This window comes from Xiphias gladius, chromosome 1 (genome assembly GCF_016859285.1).
Source record: "Xiphias gladius isolate SHS-SW01 ecotype Sanya breed wild chromosome 1, ASM1685928v1, whole genome shotgun sequence".
Taxonomy (NCBI): Eukaryota; Metazoa; Chordata; class Actinopteri; order Istiophoriformes; family Xiphiidae; genus Xiphias; species Xiphias gladius.
Window position 1 is genome coordinate 31,979,250 of NC_053400.1, and position 24,743 is coordinate 32,003,992.

The 24,743-nt window shown below is 41.1% G+C and overlaps 3 protein-coding genes across 7 annotated transcripts; 1 reads left to right on the top strand and 2 right to left on the bottom strand.

Annotated features, from left to right (window-relative positions):
- Positions 1-1,103: 1,103 nt before the first annotated feature.
- prc1b (protein regulator of cytokinesis 1b) lies at positions 1,104-11,460 on the bottom strand. 3 transcript variants are annotated; one of them, XM_040125933.1, is made up of 15 exons: positions 11,321-11,460; positions 10,942-11,074; positions 9,262-9,384; positions 8,590-8,823; positions 7,196-7,366; positions 6,393-6,542; positions 6,122-6,269; positions 5,894-6,030; positions 5,241-5,336; positions 5,007-5,153; positions 4,805-4,918; positions 4,565-4,678; positions 3,889-4,068; positions 3,711-3,745; positions 1,104-1,911 (listed from the first exon to the last, which is right to left on the bottom strand). In XM_040125933.1, the coding sequence occupies exons 1-15, from the start codon at positions 11,329-11,331 to the stop codon at positions 1,863-1,865; spliced, it is 1,842 nt and encodes a 613-aa protein (XP_039981867.1). In that variant the 5' UTR covers positions 11,332-11,460; the 3' UTR covers positions 1,104-1,862. The 3 variants fall into 3 exon arrangements, with proteins under 3 accessions (XP_039981867.1, XP_039982018.1, XP_039981949.1); XM_040126084.1 differs by lacking the exon at positions 3,711-3,745 and having other exon boundaries at positions 3,966-4,068; positions 11,321-11,459; XM_040126015.1 differs by lacking the exon at positions 3,711-3,745 and having other exon boundaries at positions 11,321-11,459.
- An 819-nt stretch (positions 11,461-12,279) lies between these two features.
- vps33b (VPS33B late endosome and lysosome associated) lies at positions 12,280-22,447 on the bottom strand. 3 transcript variants are annotated; one of them, XM_040125473.1, is made up of 24 exons: positions 22,271-22,447; positions 21,486-21,621; positions 20,716-20,796; positions 20,546-20,607; positions 20,381-20,430; positions 19,171-19,238; positions 19,043-19,088; positions 18,856-18,950; positions 18,217-18,321; positions 18,000-18,090; positions 17,839-17,916; positions 17,344-17,417; positions 17,173-17,259; positions 16,986-17,076; positions 16,830-16,904; positions 16,643-16,707; positions 16,502-16,556; positions 16,368-16,414; positions 15,527-15,659; positions 15,350-15,423; positions 15,137-15,238; positions 14,966-15,041; positions 14,089-14,208; positions 12,280-12,509 (listed from the first exon to the last, which is right to left on the bottom strand). In XM_040125473.1, the coding sequence occupies exons 2-24, from the start codon at positions 21,579-21,581 to the stop codon at positions 12,430-12,432; spliced, it is 1,851 nt and encodes a 616-aa protein (XP_039981407.1). In that variant the 5' UTR covers positions 21,582-21,621; positions 22,271-22,447; the 3' UTR covers positions 12,280-12,429. The 3 variants fall into 3 exon arrangements, with proteins under 3 accessions (XP_039981407.1, XP_039981388.1, XP_039981398.1); XM_040125454.1 differs by lacking the exon at positions 22,271-22,447 and adding an exon at positions 21,929-22,067; XM_040125464.1 differs by lacking the exon at positions 22,271-22,447 and adding an exon at positions 21,754-21,895.
- hddc3 (HD domain containing 3) lies at positions 22,088-23,840 on the top strand. Its single transcript, XM_040125513.1, has 4 exons — positions 22,088-22,239; positions 22,692-22,747; positions 22,829-23,069; positions 23,637-23,840. The coding sequence occupies exons 1-4, from the start codon at positions 22,113-22,115 to the stop codon at positions 23,765-23,767; spliced, it is 555 nt and encodes a 184-aa protein (XP_039981447.1). The 5' UTR covers positions 22,088-22,112; the 3' UTR covers positions 23,768-23,840.
- The last annotated feature ends 903 nt before the right edge of the window (positions 23,841-24,743 follow it).

Consider the following 24,743-nt stretch of genomic DNA (forward strand, 5'->3'; position numbering starts at 1 on the left):
ACACATTTTTCTCTTCAAGCTTATCACCCCAGAACTTTGGGAACTGTGTGTTAAAAGCGCTATGTCTCCCACACAGTTCCTTCAATACTGATGTAAATCTAATCAAATTAAAGCTCAGACTTGGCACTTTAATGCAGTATCCATTATTTTATTCCACATTGAATGCGCTGGAGCTGAAGAAAAGGAAATGTGCAACTGTCAAAATATTTAAGGTCTGGACTGTACGTTGTGGAACGAGGGCTAACACTTGCTAGCCTGGTGGGGCAATTAGACAATGAAAGCCTCCCGACGCCTGGTGATCATATCACAACAAATCTCAAGCCTACAGTCAAAGTTATTTAACATTAGATAATGACAACCAATATTACTCAACTGATTAAATTAAAAAGGAGCTGGCTATGTTAACAGTTTACCTGAATTATCTACTCATTACACCGGGTGGCAAGCAGCTTAGTTTGAAGTCAGCTGTTAAACTTTAGTCTCAGTTTTTCAGATCTAATTAAAACGTTGACTCCCATGGTTTGAAATATTGCATTGAACCGACTCAATGATTTGCTATCGACTTGAGAAATTAACTGCTCTGCTTTGCATACAAGGCTTATCACGGTCCAGTGGGTAAATCGATAAGAACTTCCATCAGGGGAACCTGCTGACACGGAGGTCACAGAAGTTTATCTACTAAAAAGAATTTGTAATCCAGTGGGCCAAAAATACTCTGCTAACTCTAATAGTAAGCATTGTTTGCGATCATTTCTCAAATCTGATTTGACCTCATTTTTGTCTTTAAAAAAAAGGACTTTAACAGAACAGATAAAATACCAGAGTCACATCTTTGATTGGGAAGCCTGTCCACACTGTTGTCATATTCATTCACACCCGACAAACTTCAAACAGGTGATGTTTGGATGAGTCTGAAGGGGCAAAATGATAAAGAAGAAGCTGGAGACTTTCAGACTTACTTTGTGGCAAAAAGTCACATTATTCTCGACATGAAACAACATGAGGATTTGGATATTTTGTTTTGGCAACACAAGCTTTAGTCAGGAATCTAAAAAGGGAAAACTGTGAATCTTTGTCATCTTAGGAAATAAAGTGTCAGTCTGTGCTTTTCAATAGAAAATGCATTTAATATATTTGGACAAGCTTTTCAAAATCAGCCATGATAATGTATTGAATCCATGTGATTTAACTATATTTAAACTGCTATATAGCACCAATATATGACATATTTTAACCAACAGTCTTAATGGCCTGTTTAAACAACTAACTTGTCAAACAGTGGAGTTTCTATAAAGAGAAGAGCAGATACTGAAATATATACACAAATACATATATGTATAAAAACAGATTTGGAAGGAACAGTGTGAGTGTGTGTAAAATTACACTTTGTGTTGCAATATATTTTCCAAAAAAAAGTGCAAAGTATTCATAATACATTTTGTCTGTAACCCCAGTCTGCATAACTTCAGAGAGTTTAACATTCTTTAGTTTCTTTTGTTCGTATTTTTTTTAAAAATGTGCAGTACAAGATGCAGACAACAGTAATTACATCTCAGTAACTGAGAAAAATCAGAGAGCCAAAGTAGTGTTAGTTGAACTTATGATACACACATTTTTCCCCCCCTCATCCGGAAAGTGACAGACTGGGCAAAGATTCAGTCACTTTCAACTGATCCCTTGTCCCTTGTTTATCACTGACTCAACACTTAATATATTATTACCTTCATTTACATATAAAAGCAGATAGCAGTGAAAGGTAGCGACCCATCTTGTAGATCAGAACTTCATTGGAAGGACAATGACCTCAAAACTGACGCAGTCACCATCAGAGTGGAGGGGTCAAAGGTTGGTGGTGGTAGAGTTCAAGATGTCGTGCTGGATCTTGGCGTTAGAGGCCTTGGACAGGTCTCGCTGTGGAAACAGAAGAGCAGCTGTTAAGGTCAATTCCTTGCTTTTAATGCAACAACACGAGGAAGAGACGACGCTTTGAAGCAAACTTGCCATCAACAATCAAGCACTTATCTTTTTCTAAATCATGATGAAATGACACAATCTGAAGACTGTTAGTGTCAATTAGTGAGAAAACAGTCACACAAACAGATGGACCAATAAAGAGCTTAAACTCTGACCCATCAGATGAGCTTATCACCGCAGGAATCCAACTTTTGTTTAGACAGCCTAAAGTATCATCAGGTGATTAGCATCAAGCTATCTCGTGAAGTGTTGTAATTCAATTTTGGTGTAGCAATTTTCTCCTGAACCTACACTGTCTACTTTTACTTAGCGACTCTTACACTTACCACGTTTGCTAGTCGACAATCCCCCGACACCACTGTGAAACTACTGGTTGAGTAAATGTAGGTGGCGAGCAATCGTTCCTCTGTCAGCTCGTAATTAAACCGTAGTTTGTCTTATTGAGTCTGCTGTGAGTGTCTGCATCGGTCTCTCTACCTCTTCTAAAAAACATTTCTCCTTGATGATTCTTGAACTTTGGTGCAAAATGGAGCCTCATGAAAGAAGCCTTAATCTCAGACCTCGTGAGACTCTGACACCAGAACCTTGCGTCTGCTATTGATGTTTCAGTCAGTTAAAATATATTTCTGTTATTTCTATTATTTCTCTATCAAACTGCATTTTAACAGCCGGTAGCATTTAGACATGACGTACTGATTTTTTTTTAATATCAGCTCAACTATCCACAGGATAGAGAAACATACAGTATACAGCTAAACTGGCTCAGACATTCAAGTAACATGACTTATAGCTTATTTGTATAACTGTGTTAAATAGAAACTTAAAAATTAACTTAACATTAATTCTGTTTCTTAATGGACACTCGCTTTGTCATAGTAGCAATGGATTGTAGTCACAGTCCACAGTGTTTATTTGCAACAGCATCTCTTTGTCTTTTCACTTAGAAAATCCAGTAATTCTATCCTCTAGACAAAAAAAACAAAAACTCATTACTACACTATTCTGTTCTATTTATCTGTCAAAAAAAAAAAAAAAAAAAGTGAGCGTTTGGACTTTTAATTTGAAAAGCGAGTGCAAAGCAGCAGTACTTATTAAAGTGCAGCCAGGCCACTGGGAAATAATACTGAAAATAAACACCCGTATACCCTTTTGTGTTGGGGGGAGCATCTCCAGTTATGCAGAGCTACCAGAGTCTTATAATGACCAAGAGAAATCCAGTCAGAGCTCTGAGGAAATGCCATGTGTAGAACTGACACTACAAATTGCCCAAAAATGACACACTGTTTGTGTGTGTGCGCGCGCACGCACGCACGCACGCACACACGAATATTTAGTCCTGCAGGCTTAATTAAGTGCACTGCAACTGACTGAGAAGACACTTGGCTGTTTTTTGAAGCAGGTTTTGTGTAATAAAAAACTAAGAGATACTTTACTGGCATAGAAGTAAACGGGACATATCTCAACAAAATGGTTATGGTATAAATGGTTTGTTGCAAATGTATGGAGATTGGCCTAGGCTGATTTCCTGGCCTGTATTACTATCCCAGTGATGGGGGTTACTATCCCCCAGTGATGAGGTGGGGGTGTCAGCGGTCGTGGGGTAACTGTGGCTATTCAAGCAAAAACGTCATGTTAAATTGCTCATTAAGGATAATCTGTCCCTTGATTAGAGGCATGCAGTTAAACTAAAAAGAGATTAGTAAGCATCACGGAAGGTTTTAGAATTCCCAACACACCTTGACTGAACAGATTCAGTGTTGACAAAGTCCCTCTAAAATATAAATTTACATCATTAGCATTTGTTCATCATCAGAAACTTCTATAATGCACCTTAAAGTGTTACTGCAAACAAATGACAAAAAAAACAAAAAAAAGATGCAGAGCAAAGAAAATAGACACAAAAGTGTGAATTACCACAAACTCTGAATATGTGCTGGCAACAGAGGCTAGGCTGAAGTTACGCTGTGGACTAGCGGGGGTCAGCAACGCACCACTCAGAGGGGTCCCCTTCAACTGGGCCTCGTTCTCCTTGTTACAGCCCTGTATTCGTGGGTGGGGCGGTCTACCGCCTCCCGGCGTCCGTGCTGCTGGACCCTGGAGAACACACGGCAGGAGAGACAGATCAGACAATTGGGACCAACTATCGTCTTTAACAACACAATACAGCAATCGCTTTTTAGAGTTAAATGCACAAAGACATAAATGGAGGAAGGAAGGAACAACCCCAGCCCACCCCCTGCCCTAAATCATCAGACCGAACTGATGATTGGAGTAAGTGCATCACAAGAAATAACGCAGTTACTGGTTCACATGCAGCAGACACTTCAGCTAAACTCTGATAAATGAGAATGAAAAATGAAAAACACTTTGAGGGAACCCATATGCATTTGCGCTTGGTTCAGATGCTGTGTGGTACGACACGATTCTGTGCAAATGGATCACATTTTACCAAGGAGCAGGAAAAAGTGGATATTATAATAAGCTAGGTAATTGTCCCGATTGTGCAGATTTTTTCCATCTCCCATGACTTTTTCTTTAGGTTTGGTTTGTGTACAACTCGTACGTCTTTTATCTTTAAAATGAAACCAACCTTGTTTGCTGAGAGAGGTGGGCGGGGCACAGGTGAGCGGCAGACAGTCCCACCGTAGACAGAGCGCATCGTGCTGTTAGAGGTAGCACTGGAAATACTGGAAGTTGCGTTAAGCTGGTGAGAGAGACGGGGGGAGTGGGTTAGTGCTGACAGGCGCAGATCACAGAATCATAGAACGAATTTGTATTAAACCAAGAATTGATACCGGAACTAGAAAAGTAAGGCCCAAACCGAATTTACCATCTTTCGTGATTTATTTGGTGTAGTAGTGCCGAGGAATCTGCGTTTGGTCGGGGTTCTTACTGCTGTTCCGTACAGCATATCCTCCTCAGTCTGTTTGCTCTTCTTGAGATGCTGTTTAGAGTACGTAAAGAGAAGTGTCAACACATTTCTCAGCAAACACGCAGGCTAAGCCTTTAATACAACGAGGAAAGTTGTTTACCCTCTCTAGTTTCTCCTTCTCTTTCTCTATTCGGTGCAGCTCCCACTGTTCCTCCACATACTGCAGAAACTTCTGGCCGTTTACTAGAAACTCCCGGTCCTGTTCACTTTCCCATGCATCAATCTGGGCTTTTAATTTCTTCTCAAGCTAAAAAACAACAACAGTGTCAAATGCGTAAGAATTGTTACATGATATTTTTAGTTTAGAAAATAATAGGTGGCCCTCATGTCTTACCTTGGGCAGGCTTTTATGCAGCTCAGACCTCTGTTTCTCCTCTTTGAGAAGATTCCCTCCTCTGTTTGTGAATCTTGTCGGATCTGTGGCTTTTTTCTGAAACAAGCAAGATGAAAGAGACAGATTATGAGCTTAAAATGACAATTCTCTCCAATGTGCAGCTGTGTAATCAGATAAAATAAATAAATTCAGCCGTGTAATATATAGGCAGGTTTTTTTTGGTGATTAAATACAATGCGAGACATTTTAGAGTTGGTGCAAAATGGAGCCTCATGATGAACTGTAAGACTGTGTGATGGTGACAGTCTCTTAATGACCTCAAACTTAGTTTGGCATTTACATAAAGCCATTTCTTGTTACTCACCAGCTGACATACATTGTTACAGATATACTGTTTCTGTAATAAGCTAATATCAGCCTGGACAATTCATTGATCTAGCTCTACTTCTTTCCTTATAGCTTTTTATTGACAGACATATTATAAGTGAAAAAATCGGACAATTTTCCAGCCCAATCAAAAATTTGGTTTCAGACATATTTGAACTGCTGCCACATGTGTAAATTAATTATCTGGCTTAACTTGATTTTCTAATCTATTCCATTTTCAATTTCAAAAGACTTTTTAAACTGAGAAATGGTTCTAGTGTACTCACCTCCAGCTCTTGGAAGAATCTCCAGCTTTCTTCCCATCGGTGAACCCCGTCAAAAAGCTCTTTGTGATCCTCATAATGCTGCTTCAAGCGCTGGATCTCGGCATCATGCAGACTCAACAGCTCCTCAGTAAAATCCTCTAAAATAGTCAATTACAGCTAAAGTGTCTTCACCTTCGCAAACTTCAGTGTCATTCAATTACAAGCAACTAAAACCAATAGTGAACTCACCGCTAAAATATGGTGCAAAAGCCTGTCGCTGGTCAGTGCTGAAGAAGCACTTTTCCCAAAACACAGCGATCTCGGAGCGGATGGCGTCTGTGACGTTGCGAATGTTGAGCAGCTTGAGCTCCTCCAGACGCTGAACTTCTGCTTGTAACTGAAGGAGGAAATTAAAGTGTAAACAGAACAGCAAACCAGCAACCACAACACTGACAGAAGTCCCCAGAAACCAAGAGTGTCACTCAGCGCGTCACTCAGCGCGTCACAGGAGTCTTCTCACCGCTTCCAGGTTCCTCTTCTTGGACCTGACCATGTGCTCATTGAAGGCCTCTCTCTCCTCCTGGGGAACCTGCAGTCGGTCCCACAGCTGCTGGATCTTCTCTCGGTGAGTCTCACACATCAGCTCGTTCTCTGCCTTGCGTTCCTCCAGCTGCAGGATCAATATGGCAGAGAGTGGCTTCATTTCTCATATAAAAATATCAGGGTTCCCATAGTCTGCCAGTCAGCTTTCAAGGCCCAATTATAATCTGTGGGATCTTTGAAAACTATTTTCCTTTATCCTTAAAGTTTCACTAAATGTAATCAGGGGATTTATACTTTTTTCAAAGTTATACCGGCCAAAGTATGAAAGACATCACTGAAAACTAGTAGGGATGATAAGGCCTTCAATTATTTACCAAGTGTATGAATTTACTGACATTTGCATCACATTTTTGTCAGTTCTTTCCAGCAGTATACAACAATAATTCCTAATAATATCTTTTATCCTGACCTGGATAAGAAGCAGAAAATGGATGGATGAATGGATTTAACGTTTAAACAAAAATAACTGACTAATCTCAGGTCCACACATTTTACATAAAGTCAGGATTTTTCTGCCAATTTTTGCTAAAATCACATACATCACTAACATTTTATAACTGACATTACTGGCACAGCAGGCTGGAAAAATATTTAAGACCTTTTGTAAAACAAATACTTTATAGTACCTTTCAAAGCCTATTTAAGAGGAAACTGACATCAGTGCTTTTTCAGACTTTAAGACCTGCAGATGCCGTTTGCATTGTTATAACAAGATCTTACCTGACAAAGGAGCAGTTTGAGTGATGTAATATTGTCTCTGGAAAGGCAAAAAGAGTCCTCATCCTCACAGACCACGTCCTTCTCAAAACTGGTCTCGGGGATGTGGTCCAGCTCTTCCATGTACAAGATGATCTGCTTTTTGAGGTCCATGAATTCAGCGTACCGCTTTGCCTGAAAACATGAAAGCAGCACACCATTTGGTCAAGGACAGATTAGTTTGTGTTTGAGACAAAAGTCTCTGAACCTTACACCTCTTACACCTCGACAACACTCTAGGAACAGAGAGAACCGGCCTCCTCTTACTCTTTTCAAACATGCATTTTTGTTTTTATCTAACTGCATTTAAAAAGGGTTCATACACGAAGAGGGGGTTTGAATTTGATCAACTTTAGGTGAAAACAAAATCCATCTTTAAGTCAAAACATGAGGACTAGAGATGTGCAGACGATACCGACACTCCAAGGTTCGTTTCACTCCTGTGAAGCGCAGCGTTACAGTGAATTAAGTCGGAACTTGTGTCAAATGAAGATTCGCGAGAAGGACCGCGACCGACGCGTCAAAATGTCACTGGTGCTTCAGGAAGAGCTTCGCTAAGTTGGAGAGTTTTGGAAGTTTTGCAGCTGAACATGAGGATAGGCACTCTAGTGAAATACGAGGAGGAGAATGATTGAGAAATATGGCGGCGTGCACTAGAAAGACCTAATCACAAGTATGAGAACATTTCCACATGATACCAAGAAATAATGCTATAAAAGTAACAGGACAATTAAATGAACATCATTCTCCAATCAAATCATTCAACTCATGACATGTTACAAAAACACCAACCATGAGGTTAAAACACATGAGCTCACCATGACACTGTGCTTCAGCTACACTAATTTTGTGCCAGTGAAAATATTTAACATTAAGCTTTTATGACAATGCATTTATTAATTACTTTACTGTAATATATTCCACAATAAGAGCTATATTAAATTATAGCACCTCCTAACAAAAGTATTACAGATTTATTAAAAACAAAAGAGCTTCTTGGACTTTTAGTACACACAGGAGACAAAATCTTCAGTGTCTCCCATACACAGACTCTACTGGGGCAGCCTGTCCAGGTAGATTCTCACCTGCCCAGGTAGATAAAAATCCCTCGGTTTCGTCTCAGGTAGATCTTACACTAGAACCCCTCATTTCACTCTTTTCAAACCAACACATTTTTGCTCGCACACCTGTCTGAGTTGCCGGCACTGCAGTAACTGAGTGGGGCTAGAGGCTTCTCTGTGCACAGCCGCCTAGCAACCCTCTACCTTTAATCTGCGTGTGAGGCGTTTAGGGGACATCTGTAAATTGTAAAAATAACCCAAGAGTGGAGATGAGGATGTAAGGCAGCAAGCTCCCACCTTCTCTGTGTTCTGGTTGGTAATGTGCTGGCGGAAGTTTTCCAGCTGTTCTGGTGAGGGCACAGAGTCTGGAGCGATGCCATACGGCATGGAGCACAGGATGTCGCACAGGTCCTGGTCCTGCTCCAGCAGAGCCTTCAGCTGCTGCATCCGCTGATTCTTCTCCTTTATCAGAGCCTCCACCTGTGTGCGGATGTTCTTCTCCTGCTGGAGCATGCTAATACCATCCTCTTCCTGAATATACAGAGGAGATAACAACAAATTCGCTTCATAAAATGTTCCTCAAGTCATTTACTTTACCGCTGAACTATCATTAAAGTCTGTAAAGCTGGTCATCATCAACCAGCTGACAACGACAATGACTGAGAGGCATTTTACATGAACTTATGTTATAAATTGTTTCAAAACCAAATGAATAGTAGTGAGTGAGCAGGTTCATACTGTGGATAAGCACAAAAGTCGGTATAGAAGAAATGTTAAGCTGCCTGCCTCTGCCAGTGCTGTAAAGACAAAGTGTTGTGGAATATACGAGACTAAATAATCCATCTGTCAAGGAGCATCTGTAGTCCAGAGTGCAAAGGTATAGTCTAGTCAAGAGAGTTAAGAGCCCAAAATAAAGTTAACAAATTGTTACTCAGTACAAAATTATTTTAACACCGAAAATGTTGTTACCTCAAATACAGGCAGCTGAAGTTCCAGGCAGAGTTTCTCCATTTCCATCCTGCATGTCTGAATGCTGCTTATGAGCCTCTTCTTCAGAGAATCTTCTTCTTTGATCATCATATCTAGTAAGCTCTGGTGGACAAATAGAGTAAAACATATCAGCATATGCAGATGGACGTGTGTAGGTATTGAAATTCTTACCAATATCCAGTAAATGATCCTTCTGATGGTCATTTTGGCCAATATGGATGCAGATATTCTAATTTCTTTGCATTCCCACCATATATCTAGTTCCAATCACATAAAATTGGACAGTAATAATGGTCCTTGGGCTAAAAATGCTGCTTTATTAGCACCTGTCCTAATTTATTAACCCACACTACCACTCTTTCAAAGAGATTGTATAAAGTGCTTCAACTTAGCTTCAGCTTCAACTCTGTAACCACCACAGTGGTTATAGGGTCCCTGAAGAAAGACCTTTAAATGGACGACATATAAAAATACCAGGGTTCCCATATTCAGCCAGTCAGCTTTCAATGCCCAATTATAACCGTTTTAATGACACATAGAACAGAATTTAATACTTGCTTCACAGTTGTATTGGCCAAAGTTTGAAAGATATCACTGAAAGCTAGTAGGGATGATAAGGCCTTCAATTATTGACCAGATGCATCAATTTACTTACATTTGAATCACAGTTTTGCCTTTAAGACTTGCAGAAACCCCCATCATCATTGGATGTTTTAATACGCTGGAATATTGATATCAACGTAAAAAATGGCAGTAGCAGTCTGGATCTAGTGAATATAAATAGTGGCAACCCAAAACTGTCAACCCCACTCTGTTGACCAATGAGCAGGTGTCTTGTCGTAGAGTCTATTCATGGCATTCGGGCTTTGAATACTTTCCAAGTGGCCTAGTTTGACACATAATGCTTGCTGTGTTCTTTCACAAGAACCCCCCCACCTCCACCTCCACACACACACACATCCACACCCATCCATCCGTCTCTCTCTCTATCAGATTCCACACATGCTCACACTCACACACACACACACACACACACCTCTAACGTCGTGTGAAGTTTAAACCCTGTGTATGCCTGTTTTAGGCCAAGGAGTAATCTCACACAGATCGCAATACATTACTGCTGCCAATTCACAGGTTTGGCACATCTGAAAGGGTGTTTTGAACAGTCTTTAAACTGCAATCATGTCGACATTTTTTGTGTTGTCCTAAACAGAATAAAAGTTTCAAAATGTGAAACTGAGTTTTAAACCGGCTTTAGCTTCTCTGGGTTAAAGTGGTCCAAATTTGACAAGTCTAGGTATGGTGGTTTGTTGGTTGGTACTTGTTAATTATGTCCAGCTTTAACAAAATAATGTCAAATTTTCAATTAATTTGTGCATTTTTCGTGTTTGTGTGTGTTTTCACAAATATTATAAAACTTTCACAAATCAGAGACTGTGTTTTAAATAGTGTCCAGGCTTCGCCGAGGATGGGTCTACCACCATTTGACAACAGTAAGTGGATGGAAAAGGAGAATCAGTGTTGACCTGTAAGTTTCCCTTAACTTTCCCCTTAACCGACGACTCGGAGACCAACTTCGGCGCCGTGAACCGAGACCGTCAGGTATCGTTACAAGTTTACAGAGATGATGATGATGATGTCCCGAAACCGAGGCCTCACCTTGATGTGGTTCTTGACTACATTAGTTCTCTGGAGTCTCTGGTCCTCCGGGATGCCGATCTCCTCCCAGATGTCCTTCAGGTGGCACAGCGCTTTATTCAGGCACGACACAGCCTCTGCTGCGAGCACCTCGCTTCGGGGACACACAAGCCGTTCGTTTGTCAATAAATGGTTCCGGTGGCATTAAAAAACCAACTAGCTGGTAGCATTTAAACCAAACACGACACACACACGGAGAGACAGAGTTCACTCCTCTGATCCAGATAACCGACGTCGGCGTTAGTTTAGCTAACAACAGCCTCGTTTAGCCATGAACTTTTAGCGTTATTTGACAAACTCTGACTCCGTCTCGGGGGGAAAAAAAATGTTTCGACCTTACCTCTTCCTCATCGTTAAATTCCAGATCTTGTCGCGTTTACCGTCCTAACAGTTTAAATCAACCGAAACCTGTCAACGGGCCGAGCTGCGGAGCGTCGTCTGCCCTCGCTGTGGTCCGTTTGTACACAGTTCAAAATACGCGCACTCTGCGCTCTGATTGGCTCCTTCCGCGGGAGCGCGTGTTGCGTCAAACTAACGCCGCCCGCCGGCCGGGGCCGGGGCCGCGGGTGGCTCCTGCGGCTGACCACTAGATGGCACCGCCCTCCTCCGAACCACACCGTCAATTGAAACAAGACACGCCGGTTTCGTGGCGGTCGCGGCGACGCAGCAACGGTCTTCCGCTTTGCTAATTTTGGACTGTGCGCGTCCCGGCAGACCGAACCGGTAAAGCAAGCGCACGGCGCACAGCGCGATTCAAGCGTGGGGCGTCTTGCCCTGTGATGAAGTCATCGCCGAGTGTTGCCCAGATGTCAGGAAGGAATGCAGTTTTGGTAACTCGGAGACCGAGTCCACCTGTTAAAACTGTCCGAGACCTGAGACCTGAGCCAGAGGGAGGAGGACGCAGATACTTTTATTCTACCGCTCTGTTGAGAAACTCAGAATTCACTCCCCTGTTAAGGCTTCGCATCGCTCCTGGCCTGCCCTGTCCTCGTAGGATGAAGCCTACACTGCAGGCGTCTCGAACAGATACTGACACGCCTCACCTCTGGCCAAGACTCAGAAAACAGGAAAGCTATAAAATGCATGAGACACTAATCTGAATACGGGTTTGTAACTAGACTAGATTCATTCTTGGCTGCATTAATTCGCACCTCTGGCCTTTTATCCCTTTTATCCCCCATTCCCTGACTGCTGACGTTATGACACTGCATCGACCATCTGTTCTGCATATTTTGCCATAGAGACACGAAAGGACGCAGGAAGGAAAAGCTTTGAAACATGTTAAAAACATTTATTCACTTTATACATCTTTACAGTTCTTTTGAGGGGGGAAAGCGGACCACAAGTGACCCTTTTCCATCTGTGATGCCAGTGCTGGAGGGAATGCGTGACAAGTGCCTGCAGGAATGTGTCAGGTCTCCGTCAGGTCTCCGGTGGTGCTGACAGGCCTCATACCAGGTTGTCCAGCAAAGCCTCGAGGAGTCTCGAACTGTTTGTAATCGCAGTTGTTACCACAATGAATTTGTAACCTGAAACGAGAGAACGGTAACGTTACTGAAATAACCCTCCCCTTGTTTTCTTTCAGTTCTTTGTGACACAGAGCAAGGCGGCAATTTCTGCGTGAACCCCCTGCACAAACAGCAGGACATTTTGGTAAGGCTGTTCTCTTGCTGGTTAAAGAGACCCACGCTAACGGTTCGGTGAAATATTTACCCCGTAAGTGCTGTTTCACATCAGAAATTTCACCTGGAGATTAAGGGTCACAGAAACGACTGATCATTTGTTCCGTCGATGTGAACACACAGTGCATTTTGGAAAGATATATAAAATTGGTTGTCCCTTAAAATTCTAAATATTCCCACATTTACATATCTCGATGTGATTTCTTTAATCATTTCATTATTCTCGCTTGTTTGGATCTTAGTAATTTGATTACTGGGTAAGTATCACATTCACATACACAAATGGTCTGGACCAATTTCCTTCTTTGAATTTATTTCTTGTCCATTTCCTAATTTTTTTTTTTTTTTTAAAACGTCTTAAATTTATATTAAATATGAACTGATATGTTGTACTTTGATTGTCTCTTATACATTTATATTTAATATATTTACTTTGCTCTTAATATTCTTATTTACTTTTGCCTTGCTCTTATTTTTACCAGTTTTTTTTTTACCCAGCTATTGTTATCTTTCTTGTTTTGTAACTTTCTTTTGTTTTTTGTGATGTGATTTTTTGTGATTTATTTTTTTATTTTGTTTGTATTTTTTTTTTTTTTTAATTTGCTTAATAAAGATGCACACACAAACACACACACACACACACATACACAAATTGAATAATTTCCTAATAATTTCCAAGTACTCTCATGGAAAGAATCATTTGGTAATTATAGGGAAAATAGGGACAGTGTTCATTTGTTACATTTACAGTTAATTACAGTTAATTAATTTCCGTGCGTAACAGAAACCTCCATAAATCAGTGCACAGCAGGTCAGCTGAATGAGCAAAACTGAAATTTATCAACACGCATGCATACAATTCACCATGCATGGACAATAAGTTAGTTTCCAGTAATAAATGAATAATGAATGGATATTTATTCAGCCTGGAACTTTCCTTTCAAGAAAATTCCTATTTTCTCTATAATTACTGCCAGGATACCTCCTAGGAAATTATTAGTAAATTACTGACCCAGTTGTTTTTTGAGGGATTATTTTGGGAGGAAAATTCAGCTTCTTCCTCTGGATATCGGGTGATTGCCAGGAATGAATGCACCGAAAGAGCACTCCAAATGAATGTCAATCATATAACGCACATCAGACTGTCCAAGCCAATATCTTCTACACTTCTAATGATATTCACATTTAAAAAAAAAAAAAAAATTTGTAAGATAATAAATCTTCAGGACCAGTTCACAATACAATGAGGCTTCTGTCCGTTTAACAATCGGGTTGGCAGGAGTGAAACTAAACTCCGGATAACAACGGTAGTAACAGGAAGAATGAAGTCGAACGGGGGGGAACCTAGACGACCGGCGCACACTTGAAAAAGCAGGGGATGAAAGGTAACATCGAAGATCCCCATCAGCATTAAGGTCACGTCTACCTTTCTCTCTGCCGAGGAAACGTAGGGCTGAAATCTCAGAGAAGGTGCAGCCACCGAGGAACATGACCAGGACGATGCGCTGGGCGTCATTCTTGGCCCTTAAATCAGCTCCGTTGCTGCCTGATGAGAGACAGAGAACCTTCATCACTCATCAGTTCAATAAAAGACATAAACACTGCGCATGTTTACAGGCACACAACAAACGAGGATACCCAGAGAAAAATCAGGTTTCATGGCAAACCAGACAATATATCATTTACTTGTGCTGTGGTAACCTCGTATACAAGCAGCAGATCAGTAATCTGATTTCTCCCAAACCTTATTTTAACTGTGCTGTAGTGCCGCAAGCTATGACGCCCTTCTTCCGGATCTCTTTTTTTTTTTTTTCCCTGTCAGAGCATTTGGACTGACAGATGTGAGAGGACTGGCTCTGTGGTGGAAGTGCAGTTTTCCCAAATGTGTCTGAATGTGACTAAAAGCGATGGAAACCAACTAACTTCAACTTCTGGATGCATTGTTGTGCAAGTTTCGGAATTTAGTCTGATTTTGTATTAATTTATTTTAGCCGCCACTCTGCTGACACTACGTTTTTCCTGTCGGAAGTCTTTGTAATGTCATTTGTACAAAAAAAAAAAAAAAAAGCCAACCTGCTTCTGCATGTACATGGCCAAGAAACCGTCCTCTTCCGAGGGAAATCTAGCTGAGGAAATCAGGTTTCCCTAATCCCCTACCCCGACTGCAAAAGCTGGGTTTGTTTACGGCAGAAAGCCAACAGTAATCCAGTTACCTAAGCACATGTAAACACCCACTGAACTCAACAGCCTCAAATTATTCATTTCATTTTCGACATGACATTAATTTCTCTTTCTCCCCTAACCTGTAACAGCAAATTCATGCCCATTCAGCAGCCTGGTGACTTCTTCAAGCCCCGTCCAACCGTCTCGCTCCAACACCTACGCACAACACACACCCCAAGAATAACGTTACGACAAGTTTCACCGCGGCAGTGACGTTCTGTGGAATAAATTAATCCGTCTTATTTACTTACCTGCTCAATGAGTTTGCAGCTCAAAGGGACGTATGCACCGCTGAAGATGTAAGCCATGTCTCGTGGGACACGCAGGTCATATTCTTCATCTGACTTTGGCACCTTTACACAAAATGCGATAATCCAGTTACTGGTCTTGTACAGCATTTCCAGTGAGTTAAAGGCAAAATGCCACTGGTACACGACTGAAGAGCAAAGTTGACGATAATTTACCAGGTTGAGCTTTCTGCTCAAGGCTCTGAAATTGCTCTTCTTTGCCAGAGAGGAGAAGGCGTCAGTCAGCTTCCCTGGAAGAGAAAGAATTTTAAAAACAAAATATACACAAGCTCATTCAGCCATATCCTGTAGATGGAGAGATACAGAGGCGACTGGGGGGGTGGCCTGTTTCACCTGCAGTTTTGTCGTTGACCAGTTTGCCCACTTTGCTCTCCATAACAGTCAGCGTTTCCCCCGGCTGCTGCTCCACCAGCAGCCCCAACTGCCTCAGGTTGGAGAACGTGAGCAGGTGGTCCACTCCATAGCTCTGAGGATGTCGAGCAGAGAATGTTACACATGAGGCCAGTGGCTCCCGAACTGAGGTCCACATTAAAATCAGGGCCGGTTTAAAAGACGAGGCGACATTCTCTTTTTCTTGTCGTCAATAAATACCATTAAAAAAAAACAAGGACGCATTAGTCTCTCAGTACTTTGTGACATCTCTACCTTGTCTGTGGCTCTCAGTCCTAAGCTCAATCCATTTTACTGAAGACATAAATATTTGAAAACACGTCTCTCATTTCCTAAAACAGCTGGGCACTGTAGTTTTTAGCAAACGTTGCTGAAACGTGTGGAAATAGCGCATTTATTGGGGACTATTTTCAACTGCGGGTTCGTTCACTTTTCATGTCCTACTAAGTACTTTTACGGTGCTTTCCCGTATTTACTACTCACGAGCAGGTCAACACACACATACACAAAAAAAGGGAAATAATACACAAAACAGAATATGTTCCAAAACAAAAGTAGAAGACACAATTCAAAATAACATCAAGTAAAAAAAAACAAAGACAAATAAGAGACCTCAAGTTCAGTGTTTAGTGATTTCCTAAAACAAAGGAAGCTTGTAGTTCTTTAATGTGTCTACCAAGAATCTATAAGAATGTGGTTTTTGAGGCTTTATGGTAAAGCTGCACTGTGTCTAACGCGAAGCCTGTTTGGGGCTTTAAAAACAGGAAAACGTGTCAAGGCTCACCTGTAGATACTGTGCTTTTAACGACCGGTAATCTTTTGGCAGCAGTCCTGCGGGAAAATAACATCACAGGGTTGTTAATACAACATGAAAATAATTTGATCCCGACTTTGGAATCATATTTAAAGACAACTCACCGTTTTCCGTGATGGACAGAAGACAAAGCAGCCTCAGACTTTCTATCATGGAGACCTTGAAAACAGCAACAGTTATCATCATTAATATTATTATTTTACCTGTTCCTACATCAGACTGACTGTGTGATGAAGCATAAGCACCTGTCTGTTGATGTGCTCCTCTATGAAAGAAATGCATTCGCGGATTTCAAATCCCTCAAGTAAAGCTGGAACAGAAAACAAGAAATCAAGAAATCAAGATCCGTGTCAATAAGAACCAAAAACAAAACGATGACTAAACAAAGACATTTAACTAAAACCTGACTGTTACAAACTTGAGAAATCTTACAGTGCTCTGTCTTCAACAGCTCCTGGAAATCCTGCTTTGTTTTCTTCTTCATTATTGATTCGCTAGCACCGATGTCTGAAAGAGAATGCGCTCCTCAGCAAATATTACATGAAATACGTCACAATCTGATCTACAGTATACTGCTGAAACACTCACGTAGGCTAAGTAGCCGATGCTCCTGTTTTAACCCTTTTAGTTCCTCCGACACAAACGTCTTCATCTGCTTTATGTCCATCCCCCGACGCTTCTGTAGAGTTAAAGAAAGACGACCAAACAGCGAGCGTCGGTTACTTCTGTCACCGTGGCTACAAAGACTGACGAGGGGGGATAGAAGTTGACTCACGTCATATGCAGTCTGGAGATTCCTGGCTTTCTGACTGAGAAATCCAAAGACATTGGAGAAATGCTCGTTTCTGATTTCATTGAAGACCTACGAGACGCGAGTTTAGAGGGACAACTTAACTACATGGTAAAAGATCTGCGGCAGGCGGCTCACCTCCAGTGTCAGCCCTACCTTATCCTGAGAGTTCAGCATGACTTTCAAACTTTTGTCACAGGAGGTGACATCAGATCCAAACTCCACACATCCTGCAGAACAAAGGAGGTGATTAATAAAAAAAATTGATATATCTGCAAGCAGAGTGTCATGATACAACTGAAAGAATTAATTCTACAGGGGAAAAAAAGGCAGTCTGGGCTGCAGCTGGGAGTTTTGACGCTGAGTATAGTAGCTTACGTGGAACATGAAACCATCAATTACATCATTTACATTTGGAAAGAACGGCACACATATTCAGGCCGTCTCTCCTGGAAGACACTCATAGTGTCGCACCCGATCGTTCATACGAAAAGTGCCACAAGAGTAACGACTGAGAAAAGAGATCCACCTCATTTTTTAAACAAGCAGTTTTCAGATTCGGCTGGCTCAGTGCGGAGTGAGTGTCGGTGGACAAATGCAGATTTTCACACTGAACACAGGTAACTCTCCACATGTTCCTTCGATACCCACCACATTTGATTTTAAATATATCATCCACGAGTCCTTCATAGACAACTTGTGAGCACAGAGGAGTGACAAAGTCCACATCTGCAAAAGACAATGACAATGTTAGGGAAAGAAGGCACAACACAGCATGTCACCCTCTGAGAAAAGGACACGTGGCTTCTTACCTCTATCAATAAGAAAAACGTTTCCTATTTCAGCCTGACGAGCTTTTGGTTCTCCCTCGTCTACCTGCTCCCTCCATGACTCGTACGCCATCTGGCACCAGACAGGAAGACAGAATTAACGACAGGTCAATCCTTCATCTTGCACATCTCAAAAAAACAGCGGCAGAGACACTATCTTGGACGGCTTGACAGTCTTTAGTCTCTGATCATACTGCACCTTGGAACATTGTCCAATGCCGTAGATCTTTGAGAACGGGCCGTAAACAGAGTGGAGGTGGTGCAGAGCGCTGCCGGCTGTCCTCACCCAGCGCTGGTCCCCTGCCTGTCAAAATACAAGTTTTATGTGCAAAATTTGTTTATCTATAGTTAAACTACATGCTGCAAAACAAGAAATGAACAGTTCCAGTGTAGTCAGACAGAATAATTTGGTTGAACATTACACGTTATTTAACGCTGCAAGACCGGGATTTCCATTGAGCTATCAACGAAAACACTCGTGAAATCTTCCAGTATGTCGTAGATTCAAATGTCAGAAAACAGGAAAAAAAAAAAAATCCCAGCATAATTTCCCAGAGCACAAGCTGACTTATTACATTAGACAGCTAAACAAAGAGCTGAAACGCACTATAAAGCTCTGTTAGGCAGAGGGGAGCTGCAGATGCAGGTCATAATTCTCTGAAGGGTCATCACTTGAAGAGACCCCTTTCGCATCGTCATTTGATGCATCATAATTATAAAAAACGTTAATTATTGCCACGTTAAACAATCTATAATAAGTGTAATTGAAACTATCTGTCAATACACTAAATAATTAATCAGCTAATCATTTCAGATGTATCTCAGACCCTGTCTTTACCAGAAAGTTGTCTCGAAAGAATTCCGGCAGCTCCAGGCTGATGATATCGTCGTCAAGTGGAAGGAGGTAGAAACACCATTCATCAGTGGTCACATCTGTGTAAAGGCAGAAACAGGCGTAACACTCCTTTTCTTTGACACTGGTCATTGCTATCAGAGCAAAAAAGCGAAGCAGCAAGGACGCTCACCACCAAAGATCCCCTGCTCCTCCAGCACCGTCTCACACGCAAAGAACTGGACGACAGAGGAAGGTCAGCAGGTAAATATCAAGAACTTCATCCAAAATAAGTCAGAGCAGCGTGAGAGCGGAAGATACCTTTTGAGGGGTGAAGATTATCTTGTATCTTCTAAATTTTCCTGCTGCTTTGTCTGCATTGGCCACATCTGGAACAAGAAGGAAGACGGTGGGAAAAACACTACATATAAAAAGAATGAAGGGCTGGGTACCACACAGAATGGAATATAATGCTCGTTTCACCGTCACACAGGCCAAAGTAGGAACGATATCAGTGAAAACCAGTAATGATGATAAGGCCTACAATTATTTACCAAGTGCATGAATTTATTTATGTCACATTTGTTGTCAGCACTTTCCAGCTGTATATAGCAACAATTCCTAATAATATCATTAATTAATCACTAAACAAGACGTGGACTTGGACTAGCAGCAGAAAATGGATGGATAAATGGAGGGAAGGATTAACCATTGAAAAGTATCCTATTTAAGGTCCACATAAGAATTTTACATATCATTAGAGGTCTGGAACAATAGAAGTGGAGATTTTCCAGACAGTTTTTGCTAAAAATCACATACAAAAACATTTTGTAAGTAATGTTATTTCCTATAGCAGGCCTGAAAAAATATTTGAGACCTTGAAATGAAATTAAACTGAAAAAGTCTTTGAAGACCTGCACATACCCTGTTTTGCTACCAAATAATCCTTTTTTTAAAACACCTTAATTTGTGAAATGAAAACATACTTTCTCCCAAATAAGTAATCAAACATTTTGATTTACATGAGAAACTGTGCGATAAAAGAATAAGTAAATAAGATTACGAATCCTGAAAGACATTCAATGCCAGCTTCTGTGTAGGTTAGTTAACTTTACACCTGGCAGTTTATCTAATCTTAAAAAAAAAAAAAAAAAACAAGTAAAGAAACTTACCATTAATACCACTAAGGTAAAAAACAGAGATGATTTCCTAGGTTCCTGAATGGATGATGCTTTTGAATTTGACATTGCTACCTGTGATATGCAAAACTGCATTTTAAGTCAAATAATATTGTTTCAGATGTCAGTGATGTTTTCGAGATTTTAATGTAATTTAGATAACAAAGGTTTGTTTCCTTTGTTATATGCCTATCTATTTATCTACCTACCTACCTACTTATTTATTTCATTGTGACAATTTCATTCTATTTAATCAAAAAATCTATTAAAAGATTATTCATGATACTGTTAAGATATCACTAAGGCTTCATTAAAAAAAAAAAAAAGAAAGGAAAACATCCAACTCTACTTACCACATATCCACTTTACAGTTTGTATTCTAGGCCGGATCAGAAAACAGATCCTATAAGAGAGTAATGCCACATTGTCAGGCAGTCACATCAGGTGTGTGTGTGTGCGCGTGTGTGTGTGTGTGTGTGTATTTTAGATGTTAGAGGTGTTAAAGGTGCATGGCTCACTGATCTGAGGTGCTGATAATAGGTTTGTATTCCACTTTGTAGAGTTTGTCAACTTCATGTTGCTGCAAAAAAACAAAAATGAGGCAAAATGTATGAAAAAGCCACTGGTCTGGCAGTTTTTTTCTCAAGAGCCTCTCAAAGTCAGAAGAGTATGAGCTGATGATGTTCACCTTTAGTGTTGACACATTAGCAATACGATCCAGCGGGCTCATCAAGTCTCCCTCGATGAAGAGGTCCTTCTTCCCTGGCAGCTGTTTGATGAAGAGAGGAAGATAGTAGAGCGAAGACATATCTAGGACAATCTATCCATCAGCAAACACACACAAACAGGATTCTCTGTCTATTCAAATGAACTATGAATGAACTTTACTTAAACAGGAGTAATAGTGAATTTGTTGGGGACTATTTGCTGCTGTGGATTTATCCACATGTAGTTGTTTCAGTGAATAAATATGACTCAAAAAAAATACAGTGTGTGATGATGGTAATCCCGAAACTTGTCACCTTTTACAACAGTGATGTGTTTTTAATAGTTTTTGGACAACAAGATATATCAGTGACTTATATATATCCAAAAAAACATACGATATCAACAGACTTATGGTTTAAAATTTTGAAAATTTAAGATGTAAAACTAAATGTTTCACCTCTGATCGGAGGGGTGTGGTCACAAACGCAACAGCTGCTTTGCAACAGCTGCTTCATAACTGCATATAATCCCTGCAGTGTATTTCAGTGTAAAGATGTATTTATCCATTATGATTCTATTTTGGTCACTGACATTGTGAAGTCAATTAATGCCCTGTATTAAAAATACATCCTCATTTTTTTTTTATAAGCCAGTCATACAACTGCCGGTATGTCTGCAGCAGCAGCAACCAGATGCGGCAGCCAGCCGAGCCGAGTGAAGCAGAGACACATCACCGTGGCTTGTTCTCACCTGTTCCAGCAGGTAGATGAGCTGATCTCGGGCCAGCCTCTTGAGCAGAGAGAAGTCAGGGAGCTCCGGGGAGTCTCTCCTGGCACTGTGAGCCATGATGGGCCACAACGGGGACAGGACAGCGGTCACTCATCCACTGCACATACATGAAAAATAAAAGATACTCACACAGGGTTGCGACTCCGGGAACAGAAAATGTAATGACAGACAAGCTAAAACCAACGGAATCACACAGAGGAGACAGAAGTCTGAGCAGTGGTTAACCTACTAGCTCGGTTAGCTTGAAAGCTAAAAACACATCCTTCACATCACAGGGATTTTCAGAGATTAATTTCAGAGTGCTGACACTGATATGGAAATAATTTCACAACAATATCCAATAAGTGACATTAATTATGCAGCGAATATCTGTCAAATTCACATCTTCACATATTCACATCTACCTGCTTCCGTAGCTGAGTAAACGGAACTTTTTCCCATCGTCAGCTGTGTCCCACCGGACACTGCAGCAAACGGACTGCTTGCACTTTTTGTCGGAGCGGCGTCGGAAGGCGGAACACCTGACGGTGACTTTAGTGTTTCGTTTTGGGGTTTATTTTTTTTATTTTTCCGTGTGTGTGTCACTACATGTCATTTCCCACCATGAATTCGGGCGCGGTTTTGTTGTTAGAGACCGTTAACTTTGCCGCAGAGAAACATCGCAACCAGCGACGTAAGGACGCAGACGGGACGCCGTACATTAATCACCCCATCGGTACGCCCGCGTAGGAGTGTTTGTACCTTACCGCGATGCCTTCAGGTGATGCTCGTAAATCCGTCGGTCCCACGCTGCAGGCACAACAACTGGACTGAGCCTGTGTTGGATTTTTAAAACAGCTTCTGACGTTTAACTTTTGGTGTCAAGTGGCTGTGGCAGGTGACAGTTGCTGAGTGTGTTGGGAGGAGGGAAACTAAAAATCCATGCTAGACATGTAATCAATCTCATAATACTCCATGGAGCTAGACCGATAAAACGACCGGGCTGATATACAGGCCGATATTGGCTCACTGCATAATATGGCTCAGACTTTCCTGGTTGTATTAATGCCACTGTTGGCGGGTCTTTGTCCGCTCCTGGCGTCCTGAGGTTCCCGGCAGCAGCTGAAAACAGTAAGATGTCTTGTTGACTTTCCTCTCGCTCACGGCTCTGTGTCTGCACTTTTAAAGGAGTCGCAAGAATCCTCAGCCACGAAGGAGGCGTCGCAGACATCGAGGTTTTGCAAGTACGTCGTTATCGGTAAGTTTCTGTCGAGTACAGAATCTCTCCTGTTACTAAGCGTGTGCGTGCTGTCCCCTTCCCTCAGGCTGCTCTCCTTCATGACACGGTGGAGGACACAGACACCACTCCTGCGGAGCTCGAGGCGAAGTTCGGACCGACCGTGGCTCGTATCGTTCAGGAGGTGACGGATGACAAGCGTCTGCCCAAGCAGGAGAGGAAGCGCCTGCAGGTGGAACACGCGCCTCATTGCAGCCGCCAGGCCAAATTGGTCAAACTTGCTGATAAACTGTACAACCTGAGGGACCTGAACCGCTGCACGCCTGTTGGTCAGCACCTCACTGTCACTGCTCCTATGTTGTAACTGGGTCACTTTTGTTGTTTTTTTAAAGGACTTTGTTTTAGTTGTACACGTTTTAGAGCTGCAGTGATTGAGAAAATTAATCTGCAACTATTTTGTTAATCGATTAACCGTTTTAGTGATTTCTTAAGAAAAAAATTCCAAACATTTGCTGGTTAACGCTTCTCAAATGTGAGGATTTTTGCTGCTTTTCAAAGTCATATATGATATTAAACTGAATATTAAAATACTATCAGTAAAAATAAAACCAGCGATTCAAAAGCACCATCTTGTGGTTTGGGAAGTTATAGGAGGCACTTTTAACAGTTTTCGGACATTTGGCGCTCAGCTCCAAGACCGTTCTCCCCAAGTGAGGGGACGTAAATCTTTCAAATAATTTCCTGTAACAGCTGGGCACTGTAGTTTTTGGCAAACGTTACTCAAACACAAGTGCATAGTGCATTTGTGGGGGACTATCTTTAATAATTTGAGAAGAGGGTTACTACAGTGTACCATACCTTTTCCCCTTAAGTGTGTGTGTGTGTGTGTTTGGCAGGTTGGACAGCTGAGCGGGTCCAGGAGTATTTTGTGTGGGCCTGTGAGGTGGTGAAAGGCCTGAAGGGAACCAACTCAGCTCTGGAGGAGAAGCTGGAGGAGCTGTTCAGACAGAGAGGAGCCCAGATCTGACAGCATCAACACGACACAGTGGAGAGCAGACTATTTAAGTTACAAATGAATCAAATTTTCAGTTATTTAAAAAAATAAAAAAAATAAATCCTATTTCATATGAAGTTGTGTGGCCTTTCATTTATTTTTTACCTCCGATAAGCTTATGTTTCGACTCTTGTCTGTTTGTTCGTTTATTCGTCGGCAGGATTATGCAAAAAGCACTGAACCGATTTGCACTGAATTTGGTGGAGGGAGGGGGAATGGGCCAGGAGACAGCCCATTAAATTTTGGGTCAGATCCAGATCACTTACTATGAATCTGTGAAGTCTGGTGTAAGTTGTTTGACTTAGCCAGAGGTACGCCCTCTCCCGAGTGCCATTTTAGTTTCATATTTGTGGTTGTTTTGGTAAATTGAGGGTATGTTGAAAGTTTGGCATAGTTATATCAGTTATTTTATTCTGCCCATTAATTATTATTATCAGCTGAAGGAAATGATAGTGCTGAGTTTTCTGCCAACAAGCTACAAAAACAGGTTCAGTCTCTCTTTCACTGCAAACACTGAATCTCTGATGAGTTTCCTTTCAATTATTTTAATAATTTTGAGGTTTGGACTTTTGGCTGGACAAAAGAATCATTGTGAATATTTCACTTTGGGCTCTGGATAATTGTGATGGCATTCCACACTATTTTCTGATTTCTTTATAAACTATAGAGTCAATCAATTAATTGAGAAAAATATTCTCAAATTAAAAAACAATCCGTACTTGGCGTCCTATACCAAATTGTCCACATTAGCTCCACCTCAGGAGCAAAATGCTACTTATACATTAATGCATAAGTAATAATAATGTAATGATATATAATATGTAATAGCATAACAGGCGTAACAGTTTTTGTTTGTTGTTGTTTGAAGACCTTTACTTTCAATAGCGTAATTTAAGTACCTTTTTCTGATTAAACCTACATACTCTTATTTAACAGTAAGATTTTAAAT

Excerpts from the sequence above, each read along its gene's own strand:
- prc1b (XM_040125933.1), bottom strand. Across the intron at positions 6,543-7,195 it reads TCAAACTGCTCCTTTGTCAG|CTGGAGGAACGCAAGGCAGA; the intron begins GTAAGATCTTGT and ends TTGATCCTGCAG. Across the intron at positions 4,919-5,006 it reads AGAAGGAGAAACTAGAGAGG|CATCTCAAGAAGAGCAAACA; the intron begins GTAAACAACTTT and ends TACTCTAAACAG.
- vps33b (XM_040125473.1), bottom strand. The coding sequence starts at position 21,581 with ATGGCTCACAGTGCCAGGAGAGACTCCCCGGAGCTCCCTGACTTCTCT. Across the intron at positions 16,905-16,985 it reads GCATCGGCTACTTAGCCTAC|ACATCGGTGCTAGCGAATCA; the intron begins GTGAGTGTTTCA and ends ATTCTCTTTCAG. Across the intron at positions 16,557-16,642 it reads AGGAGCACATCAACAGACAG|GTCTCCATGATAGAAAGTCT; the intron begins GTGCTTATGCTT and ends GCTGTTTTCAAG.
- hddc3 (XM_040125513.1), top strand. The coding sequence starts at position 22,113 with ATGTCATTTCCCACCATGAATTCGGGCGCGGTTTTGTTGTTAGAGACC. Across the intron at positions 22,240-22,691 it reads GTACATTAATCACCCCATCG|GAGTCGCAAGAATCCTCAGC; the intron begins GTACGCCCGCGT and ends GCACTTTTAAAG. Across the intron at positions 22,748-22,828 it reads CAGACATCGAGGTTTTGCAA|GCTGCTCTCCTTCATGACAC; the intron begins GTACGTCGTTAT and ends CCCTTCCCTCAG.